Here is a 14,512-nt window from a genome sequence, read left to right on the forward strand (position 1 = left end):
TTTATGCCTTGAATTTTGGGCATAATTAACTGTAACAATTTCCTACCTTTTCTATCTTATGCTTTACATGAGGGAAAATATTATTATGTACCCTTATCATTCACTTTCACTTTCACTAATTAATTTTATAATTATTTATTTTATCCTTTTATTATAATTTAATTCAACCCACTAAGTTGAAATGTTTTTTTTTAATCAAAAACGTTAAATTTTTAAACATGACAGTTCGCTTGACGATTTACATGTACTTTATGCTAACTTTTTTGCATTTATATGAATTATCATTTTATTATTTTATTTGTTAATATGACATATAAAACGAATAGTCTCGTATCAGTATGAAGTACATATTGATTGCCACATCAACGCCATTATAAAACAATGTTTTATGAAGAAATTATGTTAAAAAAAGTGGTATGACTTTTGTTTTTTGAAATATCAATGACTAACTTTAACTTAAAAAAAAGTCAAAATGATAAAAGATATAAAAGTTGAGAACTAAATTTAATATTATGTATACCAACACACAAATCTAATTTCATTGAACAAGAAAATATATCTATCTTTTATATTGATTTTCCTTTTCAAAGAATCGGATAAATTTATTGAAAAAAAATGTCTATTATAAAGAACTGAAAAGAACAAAAGCTAAATAGGGCATTGAAGACTTATACATTACCATTGCAATTGCAATTGCAATTAGGGCATTCAAGATCAAAATTATTACATTAATTCAAACCTTAAATATATTTTTACTGGCTATAATTTACAACCCCAATCACCCACGTCACTCCATCGACGCATATGCTGGAAAAGAAAACTCATTGAAACTCAGAAACCTTCCTGAAGAGAACTTCACTGAATTACCGCTATGCTTCATCACAACTCGCTCCCCAAACCGAGCCGACTCACTCACCTTGTTCCTCCTTCCCATCATCAACAATCTCCCTTCATCTTCTTTATACGCTTTACTGTTCCCAATTTGATCCTTTACCTCATTTATTGAACCCCAAACCGACTCAATCATCACTTTCTTCCTCTGCGACAGTGCTGACAATCTCTCCTTACATTCCTCCAGACTTCTCAAAACACACACCAACTCAACCGAGTCAACAAAGCCCAAACAATCGAGTCTCTCCTTGAACTCACTGACCCGAATTGAAACCTCGTTGATTGATGATAAGTAGTCCTCTCCCACCAACCCCAGGATCGCATCTACCAATACGTTGCCATTAGAATTCAAAGAATCTGGCTTTTTGGCAATCTGTTCGATCAAATTCCCCAAAGAGCTTATTTCTTTAAGCAATTCGGTGTTTATAAGGGATGATACTTTGTCTTCTTCTGTATCTTTATCTACACTGCTTGAAGTTGAACATAGAAAGAACCCCAAAATCCTTGAAGTTGACAACAGGTTTTCAAGGTATAAAGCATACCTGCAAATTTCGTTTACAATTGTTATAATTTTGATATTAAAATTACATATTTTTACACAATAAAACCAAAACAAAACCAAAAAAAAAAAAAAGTAGAAACATACCATCTAACCCAAGAAGAAAGTTCCCATGTTAACGGCGTCGTATCGTCTCTGAAATTCGATAGTTTAAGGTAGTTACGGCCACCGGTGGAAGGGTAAACAGAAAGCTGATCTTGAAGAATAAAGCTGCCACGTTTAATGATGTGATGAACAGTGATGAGACATTTGATGGCAACGGCGGCATCGCGGGTGGTTTGAAGGCGGTCCATGATGGCGTCGACGGCGGTGGAGGCGGTGGCACGTGAGCAGTGACCGACGGAAAGAAGAGTGGCCAAGTGTCTGGGATCGGGTGGGGAGAAGGGGTCATGGGTGGTGGCTCTGAGTAAGGCCAGGTGGAGAGATAAGGTTCTGGGATTGGAAATCAAAGCAGCTTTGCTTTGAGAGGCTTTGTCTTTGATGATTCCGATCAAATCTCTGAAAACTTTTACGCGCCCCATTGAAGAACAGAGGAGCAAGAAACGTCAACGTAAATTTCTTACTATGAATTTATTACTTTTTCTTTAAAAGGAAAAGCCCGTATGGGGATATTTTTAATGTTAAATTATTTGCTTTACTTGTCTAACTTCTCCTATATAGGAGGTTGTCCAAGTTGAAATCTGATCATTGTTTTACATTGGAGTGTGACATTTTTTATTCAAATTAAGTGATAATTATTTTCATATTGAGATCTAAGTTGTTTTATTCAAATTAATTCTTGAAAATTTTAAAATTTATGTATACTTGTCTTTTTTTAATATAATATCTAAAATTATTTATAATTTTTTTACTCGAAGATATAAAAAAAAAAAACCTTTCTGACCTTTGCAAACATGTTGGGCCAAATCCTATATTATAGATTAATGTTTAATTAAAACTATTGAATAATTTATTCAAGTTTAGACTTTATTAAAATATATAAGTCTATATTCTGTATGCGTTGTCGTTTTTCCTTAAATATGCGTTGTTATTTATCTATACATTTCTAACTAAAAAAAAGTGTTAGTTTATGATTAACGTCATTCATTAGCTATTAATTTCTAGTGAGGTTATGAGTTCAAAGTTTATTTTTAGTATCTTGTTAAGTTTCTTTAAAATAAAGTATTAATTTTATGGTAAGGTTGAAATATTAAAATTTTTAATTTTATTTTATATAAATCTCCTAGATTCTTGGTTAATTTTGAATTTTTTGTGTGGACCTTGTCTAGTTATATTCTTGTTATTAGTGATCATGTTTTTGAATAGTTAATCCTAGTGATAATTATTTGAATGTGTATTTTTTTTGAACATTAATCTAATTATAGGTTCTTATCATATCTACTCTTTTTGATATAATGTCTAGAATTAGCTATAGCCCCTCCCCAACCTTTAAATAGAAAGATAATGCGCTTTAGCACACTCGAACCCGTGCCCTCCTGCACTGGCAACAATGTCGATGCCAATCAAGCTCAGATTCAATCGAATAATATGTATTATTTGTACTTTATAAATATGATTGCACTTGTAACTTAAAAAATTCCCAAAACAATATATAATTATATGGGGAAATAGGGTGTGTGTAATGGCACATGGGAACTTGTTCCCCCTAATTCAACATAAAATCTTGTAGGGTGTAAGTGGATTTTTAGAATTAAACGTTTACCTGATGGCTCAGTTGATAGGTACAAAACGCGACTAGTTGCTAAAGGGTTCCATCAACATCCTAGTGTTGATTATCATGACACATTCAGTCTAGTTGTCAAAGCTACCACTGTTCGCTTAGTTCTCAATCTTGCTGTTAGTCGAGGATGGTCTCTTCATCAACTTGATATCAACAATGCCTTTCTACAAGGTCATCTCTCTGAAGATGTCTTCATGGCACAATGTTAGATGCTATGTAAAATGTATATGAACAGAAAGATAAGCTATAGTGTAATTCTTTAATCAATATTTCCTTATCTCTTGAATGAACATATTAATGAAGTTTATATACTCATATGAGAATAACTGCTCCTAACCAACTACTTAATAGATTTTATAACAGACTAACAATCTTAACAATCTTTATACTATTATCTAACATTCACCCAGCTTCTCAAGGGGTAAGACCCGAAGTAAACTTCGAAAACGAGTAAACAAAGAGACAGATAATGGTTTAGTAAGAATATCAGCAATTTGATCACAGGCTGGCACTTCACCAACAACGAGAGACCCATTAGCCACCTTTTCACAGACAAAAAACAAGTTAAGTTCAACATGTTTGAATTTGGAGTGTAAGACTGGATTAGCTGTAATAGAGACCGCACTTGAATTATCACACCAAACTGTAGGAGGATCAACAGAATTGATTTGTAACTCTGTTAACAGAAAGACAAACCGCGCAATATCACTAGAAGCTGCAGCTAGACTTCTATACTCAATCTCTGCCGTGGACTGAGACACAGCTTGTTGTTTCTTAGAACACCACGAAACATGTATATGACCAAAGTAGACACAAAACCCTGTAGTAGATCGGCGATCATCAAAATCAAGACCCCAGTTGGCATCAGCATATCCAACCAAAGATAGTCTGTCGGATCGTCGAAAAACCAGCCCATGAGTGATAGTACCATATAGATATCTCAGGATACATTTTAAGGCTATCAAATGAACCGTAGTAGGGGCATGCATGAATTAACAGACACGATTTACAGCATAGGCAATATTTGGTCGAGTTAGCACCACATACTAAAGAGCGCCAGCTAGACTTCTATATTTAGAAGGATCAACAAGCCGATCACCGTCATCTTTAGACAAAGTCAATGAATTAACCATTGGCGTATGAACACTCTTTGCATTAGCCAGAGAACTCTTGTCAAGAAGGTCTCGAATGTATTTGCGCTAGCATAAATAAAGACTACCAGTGGAAGACCTACTGACCTCAATCCCTAAAAAATAATGAAGTTCACCCATATCCTTTAAAGAGAACTTGTTATGTAGTTGCTGAACAAAATAGTTTATTTCATCAGTCGAACTGCCAGTAATAACAATATCATCCACATAGACCAAGATATAAACAATGGATGTGGTTGAAACTTTAACAAATAATGAGGCATCAGTTTTAGATAAGACAAAACCAGTAGAGATAATAAATTGTTTCAATGTTTCAAACTAGGCACGGGGAGCTTGCCGTAATCCGTACAAAGCTTTCGTTAGACGATACACCAATGGCTCACCATTTGGTCCATATTGAACATATCTTAGAGGTTGTTGCATGAACACTTCATCAATCAGGTCTCCATTTAAAAAGGTATTATTTACATCGACTTGACGAAGTTTCCAACCATTAGACACAACAACAGATAAAATGGTTCGGATAGTAGCAAGTGTGACCACTGGGCTAAACGTTTCTTTGAAGTCACATCTAGGAGCCTGAGAACATCCCTTTGCTACCAATCGTGCTTTTTGACGAATAATCGACCCATCAGGATTCTTCTTGATTTTGAAAAGCCATTTGCACCCAATTACTTTCCGACCAAGAGGTAGAGAAATCAGCTCCCAGGTAGAGTTGGCCATTAAAGCATCAAATTCAGCTTGAGCTACTAATTTCCACTCCGTATGAGCAAGAGCTTCCTCAACAGATCCAGGCTCAAAATCTACAACATCGACTGAAAAAGCTTAAGGCTTAAAAATTCCTACCTTAGACTGAGTAACCATAGCATGAGTATTTCTTACAGGAAGAGAAGAGATAATTGGAGACACACTAGATTGACCAATCGGACTAGCTTCTGTAGATAAACTGGAAAGACAATGCTCCCTTATATTATTCCCACATTCAGCCGGTAAATCAACTGAGACAGGCTCACTAGGATGACACATATTTGGTAACTCAACAGATTGGTCAGAATTACAACTTGGATTAGGAGGCAGAGGTATAGCTGGTGATAAGATAGTGATGCTGCCGGGTTCTATAGTAGACTGAACAGAAGAGGTCCGAACAACAGGAACATATGTGGAAGAACGAGAAGATGACTAAACAGTAGCCAGGGCAGATAAATGGAACAAAAATCGACGTTCATCAAACACAACATGACGAGAAACAACAACCTTACCTTCTAGTGTAAGACAATGATAGCCCTTATACTGAGAGTTATACCCCAAAAACGTACATGGCTGTGAGTGAAAATCTAATTTGTGTGACACAAAAGGACGTAAATACAGAAAGCAATAACAATCAAACACTCTTAAATGATCATATGTAGGCTCACGACCATAAAGATTCTGATACGGAGACTAACATTTCAAAACTGAAGTGGGCAATTGATTAATAAGATGCACAGTACTGCCGAATGCATAGCCCCAATAATTTATAGGTAGATTAGCCTGGGCCAAAAGTGTAAGACCAATCTCTACAATGTGTCTGTGTTTGCGTTCAACAACACCATTTTGTTCTGAAGTATGAGGGCAGGAAAGACGATGAAGAATCCCATGGCTAGCTAGAACTGAAGCAAAAGCACGAAACTCACCAACCCCAATCACTTTCAAATTTCTTAATAGTCTTCCCAAATTGAGTGCTGACCATATTCTAAAACTGAAGAAAATATTCAACTGCTTGAGATTTACGTTTAATCAAATAAACCCAGGTAAACCGACTACAAATGTCAATAAACGAAACATAATACAGATTACCCCCACAGTCAACAGAAGCTAGTCTCCATAAATCAGAGACAACCAATTCAAACAATTTCATATATTTAGTAGTAGAGTATGAAAAAGACAATTTATGTGATTTCCCTTTCTAACAAGCAACACAAACATTATCAAGACAATTCTAATTTGAAATAATCTGACACTTGTTAAGCACAAGTTTAATAATAGCAAAAGAAGGATAACCAAGTCTTTTATGCCATAGTGAAAATACATCATCATTATCCAAATGGCAATCTTGGATCCCAGTGTTGTTAATAGAGGGTATTAGATCAGAAAGAACAGACGAACCAACTGAAAATTGATAAAGACCATCACGAACTTGGCCCTACAGTAAAATTTCCTGTTTCTGGATGTCATTTACAACACAATAAGAAGGGTGAAATTTAAACAAAAAACATTATTTTCAATAGTAAATTGAGAAATAGGCATAAGATTTTTTCGAATACTTGGCACGCACAAAACATTAGAAAGATGTAACAACTTCTTTGTCGGTAGAACAATATTCCCAATAGATAAAATTTTAGTGGGAGCCCCATTTTCCATTAAAACATTTCCCATTAAAAGAGAAAATGTAACTATATATGAAGTGGAGGCATTTAAATCAGACGTTTTCTGACATACATGATGAGTGCCCCCTGAATTTGGATACCATGATGAGGTTCCTATCGGCACAGGAACACATGAGTTAGTATTATCAAAGTTGGAATCATACTGTGTGGCATCCAAAATATGAGACGCATGAAAATCAGGGATTTGGGGTAGCCCAACACACTGTGAGGAATCAAAATCAAATACACAGGCTCGTGGTTTAGTCCACCACTGAACTTCAGGAGCATTATTTTGCATAAAGCCTTCAAGACCAACATAATTAACATTAGGCCCAAGTGTATTGAGTCCAATTTTTTTACTAGCATTGACCTGTCCACTATTCAGCCCATTATTCTGCCCACTAACAGGCCCAAGAAACTGGCCTGCATTCGGCCCAAAATTCTACCTAAGAAACTGGCCTGCATGACTCGGCCTGTGTGCTACAGCAGAAGGCCCAACACGCTGTGCACATTGCTGGCCAAAGTATGCCTCACATCACTCTACATATTATGCCTACCATAAAATTCAGATAGGCTACCAGCAGACCCAAACCAATCACCATTTGACCCATTAGCAAACCCAATTCCATAACCAGCTTCATTAGGGTAAAAATCCCTAGCTTGCGGCAGATAGAAATCCCAATTTTGAAAGTGTGGCCAGCCTCCCCAAAAATTACCACCAGATCTAGAATCATCAAATGAATTAAAACGACCAGAGAAGCTATCACCTTGTAGCCCCTGTCTATTATGCGCAGAAGAAGAAAATCGCACTGTGGTAGAAGAATTTAGGCCGTCATATGTACGACTAAAATGACCATACCCTCACAAACCTACTATAGTATGCCCTCCATGCACATCGCGCGAAACAGAGTCGGCCACCGCAGCAACCACAGGCGTTTCAACTAAATAAGTATGCATCGAAACCTCACGCATCACTCGTATCTGTCAACTTTCAAACTCCATGAGAATGTCAACTAATCGCTAAAAAGGAAGAGGCTCAGTCGAGAACGAGGCTAAGGTCAACACTGCGTCAAAATTCGATGAGAGGCTAGCTAAAATAACTTCTAACTTTTCGGCTTCTAACACCGTCGATCCAGAAGCTACAAGTAATGCACAAATATTTTCTATTTTCGCAATATAATCTTTTACAGTTAAATCACCCTTCTTTGTAGAGTGAATAGCATGTTTAATACGGGAAATTTTCGCACTAGTTGAAGCAGCGAAAAGACGATTCGCGGTGCTCCATATTTTGCATGTAGATTTAGCAGATGCAAAACATGACAAAAGAGATGAACTAATTGTAGAAAGGAGCCAAGAGGCTAACAAATTATCCTGTTGATTAAACATAGATGCATCTGGATTTGGAGTGAGTTCACCTTCTGAAGACGCAACGAGCCTAGGTGGAGCAGACAACGTGCCTTCCAAGAATCCTTGTAGCTCATATCCCTCTATTATCAACCAGATATTTTACTACCATTGGACAAAACTTCCTTCCTCTAGCTTCACCGTTTCATGGTGAAGGAAGGATTGAACCAGGCATGCATTGGAAAATGATGGACTCGTATGATCAGTAGAGGTAAAATCGACTGGTGGTGTCATAATGCAAAAGCGAAAGCACGTACCAGGTCTAGGCGACTGATACCAAGTTAGATACTATGTAAAATGTATATGAACAGAAATATAAACTATAGTGTAATTCTTTAATCAATTTTCCTTATATCTTGAATGAACATATTGATGAAGTTTATATACCCATATGAGAATAACTGCTCCTAGCCAACTACTTAACAAATTTTATAACAGACTAACAATCTTAACACTCTTTATACTATTGTCTAACATACAACCACCAAGTTTTTTAGATCGTGATAATTTTACACATGTTTACAAGTTACGCAATACTTTATATGGTCTCAAACAAGTACCACGGGCCTGGTACCATGAGCTAAGACAATTTCTTATAGCCTCTGAGTTTACAAACTCTCATACGGATACACCACTCTTTGTCTTCAACACCAATGGTAATCTAATTTATCTCATTGTATATATTGATGACATAATTATTACTGGCTGCAATGCCACTGCAGTTCAACAGTTAATTACTCTTCTTGGCAAAAGATTTTCCATGAAGGATCTTGGTTATTTAACTTACTTTCTTGGTGTTAAAGTTACCACTACTTCCACTGGTTTACATCTCTCTTAGCGAAAATATAACACTGATCTTCTCGCTCGTACAAATATGACAAAGGTCAAACCTATCACCACTCCACTTGCTACCAAGCCGACACTTACAGCCTTTTCTAACACTACTTTGGCAGATCATTCTGAATATAGAACAATTGTTGGAAGTCTTCAATACTTGTGTCTCACTCGCCTTTATATTACATATGATGTTAATAAGTTGTCTTAATTCATGTATCAATCTACCACTGATCATTGGAATGCTTTTAAGCGCTTACTTTGCTATCTTTTTGATACGTTTGATCATGATCCTGCCTTGCACTGTCACACATCTTTATCTTTTCATGCCTTTTTCGACGCTGACTAGGGCGATAATAAGGATGGCTACACCTCCACCAATGCTTATATTGTTTACCTTGGTCGTAATCTGATATTCTGGTCATCTAAAAAAATGTACGGTTGCAGGCTCCTCCTTTGAAGTTGAATATCGTGTTATCGCCTCTACAGCTGCTGAGTTACGTTGGATTTATTCTCTTCTAATTGAGCTTGGAATTTGTGTTGTTGTTGCTCCGGTAATCTATTGTGACAATGTTGGTGCAACTTATCTTTGTTCCAATCCTGTCTTCTATTCACGAATGAAGCATGTTTGCAATTGATTATCATTCTATTCAAGATCAAGTACAAAGTGGAGCTTTACGAGTCACTCATATGTCCTCAGAAGATCAAGTAGTCGATGTCTTGACCATGCCTCTTCCATGCACTTACTTTCAACTTTTGAAGATCAAGATTGGACTCTCTTCTCGAGCTCCATCTTGAGGGGCATATTAGAGGAATTAATTTATTATTTAATTGTGTATTTATGTAATTATCCTGTTAGATACAGTAAATATTTTGAATTGATAACAAATCCCATAAATTAGGTAATTAGCTAGATGTAGAATATTTGATTGGCTATTAATTAGGATTTGGTCAATCAACCCAATCTCATCTTGTATGTATATATATACCTTACCTTTAATCAATAAAATCAAGATATTATTCTCAACAACTTTAGTAGGAAGAAGGAGAAATATATGAAAATAAAAACGTTATTGACAATCTCTGTAATGACCCAATTTCCAGTGGTGTCAAAAAAATTCAGTTCCAAAATGTCATTTTCGTAAAATGAGTTTGTAGATATTAATATTTAATATTTATGAGATTAGTATAAAACCATGTTAAGTTAGTCTAGTATTTTTTTCTTAATTAATAGTAAATTAAGGTACACGTATAATGATACTAAAGTCGGTGTGAGTTGAAAATTACAATTCTGAGATCTCGTTTCTATAAACTAAGTCAGTAAACATTATTAAATAATATTTACGAGTTAATTATAATTTTATATGAAATTTTAGTCGGATAAATTTGCTAATTAGACAATTAGTAAAAATATAGGCGCATTGGTTCTAAAGTCAGTAGTTTTGGGAATTAAGGTATCGGGACCTCGTTTCCAAGAATTGGACCCGTAAATATTTTTATTAAATATTTACAGAGTTATATCATAAGTGAATTGAATTTTGCTTAAGTAATTTCATTGAATTAGTGCTTAATTTAAGTATAGGGGCTAAATTGTATAAGTGGTAAAAGTGCAATTTATAAAAACGATTATGGTTGGAATTAAATAAAGGGGCTAAAGTGGCAATTAACCACTAAATCCCATTCAATGGCCGATTAACATGTGCATATATGATAATATATATATGCATGAAATAAAAAAAAAAGAAAAAAGAAAAAGAAAAGAAACCGTGTAAAATAAAATAATAAAAGATAAAAGATTAGAAATGTAAGGTGGGAGTGGCTGAAATGAAACAGTTTTGTTTCTTCATCCTCAGATCATCGACGCAGGGGAGAAAAGTTTGGAGAAAACGTTATGGCTTTTAAAGTTCAAGCTTCAATTCGTATGTTTTAATTAATCTGTTTCTTGTAATTTTTACACTTTTAGAATCTCGGTACTATAAGTTAGCTAACTCGTGTTGTAATTTTTGTTATTGTTAAAAATTTAGGATGTTACTTTAGTTGAATGTTTGAAGTTCTGGTGTTAAATGATTAACTTTTAAGCTTAAATATGAAAAATGACTAATTCGTAAAGTGAAAATTATTAATTTTGAATAGAGGGACTAAATAGTGAGTATATCAAAATTGATATGAAATTTCTATAATTATTTATAATAGAGGGTTGTTGAAGGATGAAATTGAAATGAGTTTAAAAATTATTTATAATAGAGGGTTGTTGAAGGATGAAATTGAAATGAGTTTAAAAATCGGAGCTCAAATATGAAAGTTAAGCTTATTTCGGTTTTAAGAACTAAATCAAATAAAATGCAAAACTTTAGAGAAATTGTAAAAAAAATATTAATAGGGAGAAATATGCATTATATTGAATGTTATAAAACACTTGGGACTGATCTATATAAGATTTAAGCTAATTTGGTGGATTAGTCCTCGGTGTTTTGTGTCTCGGTGTTTTTGGTAGGTAAGTTCTTATGAAACTTACTAAGTTAATTCATGTTATGTTTGTATTTTTATAAATTGAATCATTATATTCGTTACATATTTATTTTATTTTGCAAAGTATGACATCGAAGGAAATTGAAAATGATCATTTGAGTTTAAAATGCTATGTTTGAGATTAATTATCGAACTAGATGACTAATAAGAATAGAAATAAGAATTTGTGTAACTTAATGGTTATATGTTTTGACATTGAATTTGGTTGGAATGTAGTATGATATATAATGAAATGAGAAAAACTTAATCAAATAATGGAAGAGCAAAATGTTTCACTAAACACTTTATGGATAGCAGTGGTAGTACAACTTTAAAAATTCACCAAAAATTGTAGGAATCGAATTAGAGGTTGAATAAAATATGAAACTAAATATTATTGAGTTTAGTTTTGCATAAAAGAAATGGTGAAACCAATGAAATTTTAGATTATGACATATAACACTTTTTGGAGACAATATCAGAATGATTTCAGGTTCCTTATTATAACTTTGAAAAATCATTACAAATTGTAAAAAAAATATTTAGGTGATGATATTTATATTCCTTAAATCTTAATGAGTCTATTTTCAAAGGAAATAAATGACAACATAATATAAGACTTGTACTGAAAGATATTTAATTTTTAGTGAAAAAGAGTCGAAACTGCCTGCCTAACAGCAGTACATGAGAGGTTTAAAAAAATGGTATTAATATACTTTGAAATAAATTCTGAAATTTTTATGGTAAAAAGTTCATTGAGTCTAGTTTCAAAAACAAAAGGCGGATCTTAATTTCAAATTCTATACGTCCGGATATAAATAATTTAGTGAATACTACTAAAGAAGACAACTTTGTTAAAAGTATATGTATAAACAGTGAAATGATAATTCATGTTACATAAAAGCATGTCATACTAAGGCTAATGATTCTTGTACAAATACTCGTAAATAAAGGAAGTGGAATGGAGAGGTGGAGGAAAAATAATAGAAGAACTATAAATAAATTAATAGTTGATTATGATTGATCGAATCATATTGGTGTGAATTTAATTGATTATTGAGATGGATGATTAAATTGAATAAAAGTGAAAATATTAAAACTAAATGAAATGGTGAAACTGGTTTGGAATTGAGACAGTATGTTATGTTATGTATGAAATGATACCATGAGTAATGAATTGATGATGTTGAGATAGATAAAATGAGAATTGAACTTATAAGGGAATTGGATAAATAATTACCCTATTAACTGCTCGGGCGGAGTTATTTCAACTATATGTCGATGAGTGCTGGGTGCATTATACTTTGGATGTTCCGATGAGTGCTGGGCACAACATTTACTTTAGTTAGGCCGATGAGCGCTGGGCACAAACTAATTACTTTGAACGTTCCAATGAGGCACTGGGTGCCAAATGGTTACTTTGACTACGTGCCAATGAGTGATGTGGCACAATTTTTACTTCGGTCATACCGATGAGCACTGGTCGCAATCTATTTTCTTTGAAAATTGTTCGATGAGGTACTTGGTGTCACATTGGGATATTGATTGAATTTGTGTATCCATTCATGTCCGAATCAAGTTAATAGAGATTTAATATGTAAAAATTTATAATGATAATGAAAATAATTGTTAATGTGAAAGAAATTTGTAAATTGGATTTATAAGTCCGGAAGGTTGGTATGAAATTGTGATGAATTCAATGATTCAGTTTGGGAAATGGCATGTTAATATGATATATTCCTGACTAGTTATTTTTTCTTATTTAAGATGATTCATAAGACACGTTTATCATGAGATATTGTGTGTTGATGATGAATTGAATTGTGATTTTGAAATTGAATGTGAATATCTATTGGATTGAATTGTAATGAAATCATTGTCATACGATAAGAATAGTGTACTAGATATGAGTATGCAAATACGACCAAATTCAGGGTATGATATGTAATTAAAAATAATTATAGGATATGATATGTGATAAATAAATGGTTCCATCGGGTGTGATATTATGATTAGAATTGAAAACTTGAAAATGAAATGAAATAGATTAACAATAAAATAATGTAACAAAATGAGGTATGTGAAATTGGTATGAGTTTGCGACTTGATTAAAGATAATGAAATGAAATAGTAGAATGTTATGGCATCAATTGTGCATATATATATATATGGATCATGATAAAATAAATACGTGAACTTCTGTGTGAATAAATTGGAAACGAGCCCTAAGGGAGGCTAAAATTATTATGAATGAGTCAACTGACTTTAGAATGAGACTTTAATAGTTTTTTTTTTGGAATGAACATGGAATTAATTGTTATAATGTTAATTATACAAATGTTTGATTCATGATTAGTATTGAATTTTAAAAAGGCTTTATGATATGTGTTGACATATAACTGAAATCGATAATTTCTATTGCAATGCTAAATGAATTGGTTTTCCACTTGATATGAATGACATACTAGATGGATGTTACAATTTTCTTAACTTGAAAATTTGTTATTTTAATCATAGAAATACTACTAAGTTCCATTGCTCAACATACGGTTTGTTTTTCGTGTGCAGGTTAGATATAATTCAAGATATTTGAACTACAACTTCAGCATCCAGTTAACAATCCTGAACTCATCAATGTTTTTATATTCCATTTTTATTTTAAGTTGGTATGTATCTAGTTGAGTCTCATTTGGTTTGTTCTTAAGTGAATGCTTCTGTTGAATTTGATTCGTATGATGGATGTTTGATCCCTATTCAACCTCGGATTTGTTCTTGGAGCTTTTGTAAGCTTGTACAAATCTCGTAAATGGTTGGTTATTGTGATTAATGTTTGTTTGATTGAATTAAATCTTACAATGGTTTGAAGTTGAATAAAATTAATCATAATCGCTTCGGCGATGAATGTGACATCTTGTAGCTCGGACTCGATGATCGGGTTTGGTGTAGGGTGTTACAAGTAAAAAATTTAGGCCTGTTTTCTAGGCCCGACCCAAAAAATGGGCTTAAAATTTTGCCTATGCCTGGGCCGAATGAAAATGTT

The 14,512-nt window shown here is 33.7% G+C and overlaps 1 protein-coding gene across 1 annotated transcript; it reads right to left on the minus strand.

Annotated features, from left to right (window-relative positions):
• Positions 1-653: 653 nt before the first annotated feature.
• Positions 654-2,143, minus strand: LOC107914365 (putative clathrin assembly protein At4g40080). Its single transcript, XM_016843266.2, has 2 exons — positions 1,538-2,143; positions 654-1,433 (listed from the first exon to the last, which is right to left on the minus strand). Exons 1-2 carry the CDS (start codon positions 1,969-1,971, stop codon positions 788-790), a joined length of 1,080 nt encoding a protein of 359 aa, XP_016698755.1. The 5' UTR covers positions 1,972-2,143; the 3' UTR covers positions 654-787.
• Positions 2,144-14,512: the final 12,369 nt, after the last annotated feature.

The sequence above is a fragment of the Gossypium hirsutum genome, chromosome D10 (genome assembly GCF_007990345.1).
Source record: "Gossypium hirsutum isolate 1008001.06 chromosome D10, Gossypium_hirsutum_v2.1, whole genome shotgun sequence".
Taxonomy (NCBI): Eukaryota; Viridiplantae; Streptophyta; class Magnoliopsida; order Malvales; family Malvaceae; genus Gossypium; species Gossypium hirsutum.

What these genes read in the sequence shown, in the direction of transcription:
- LOC107914365 (XM_016843266.2), bottom strand. Translation starts at nt 1,971, where the DNA reads ATGGGGCGCGTAAAAGTTTTCAGAGATTTGATCGGAATCATCAAAGAC. An exon ending in CTTTCTTCTTGGGTTAGATG is followed by an intron (nt 1,434 to 1,537) that starts GTATGTTTCTAC and finishes CGAAATTTGCAG; the next exon opens with GTATGCTTTATACCTTGAAA.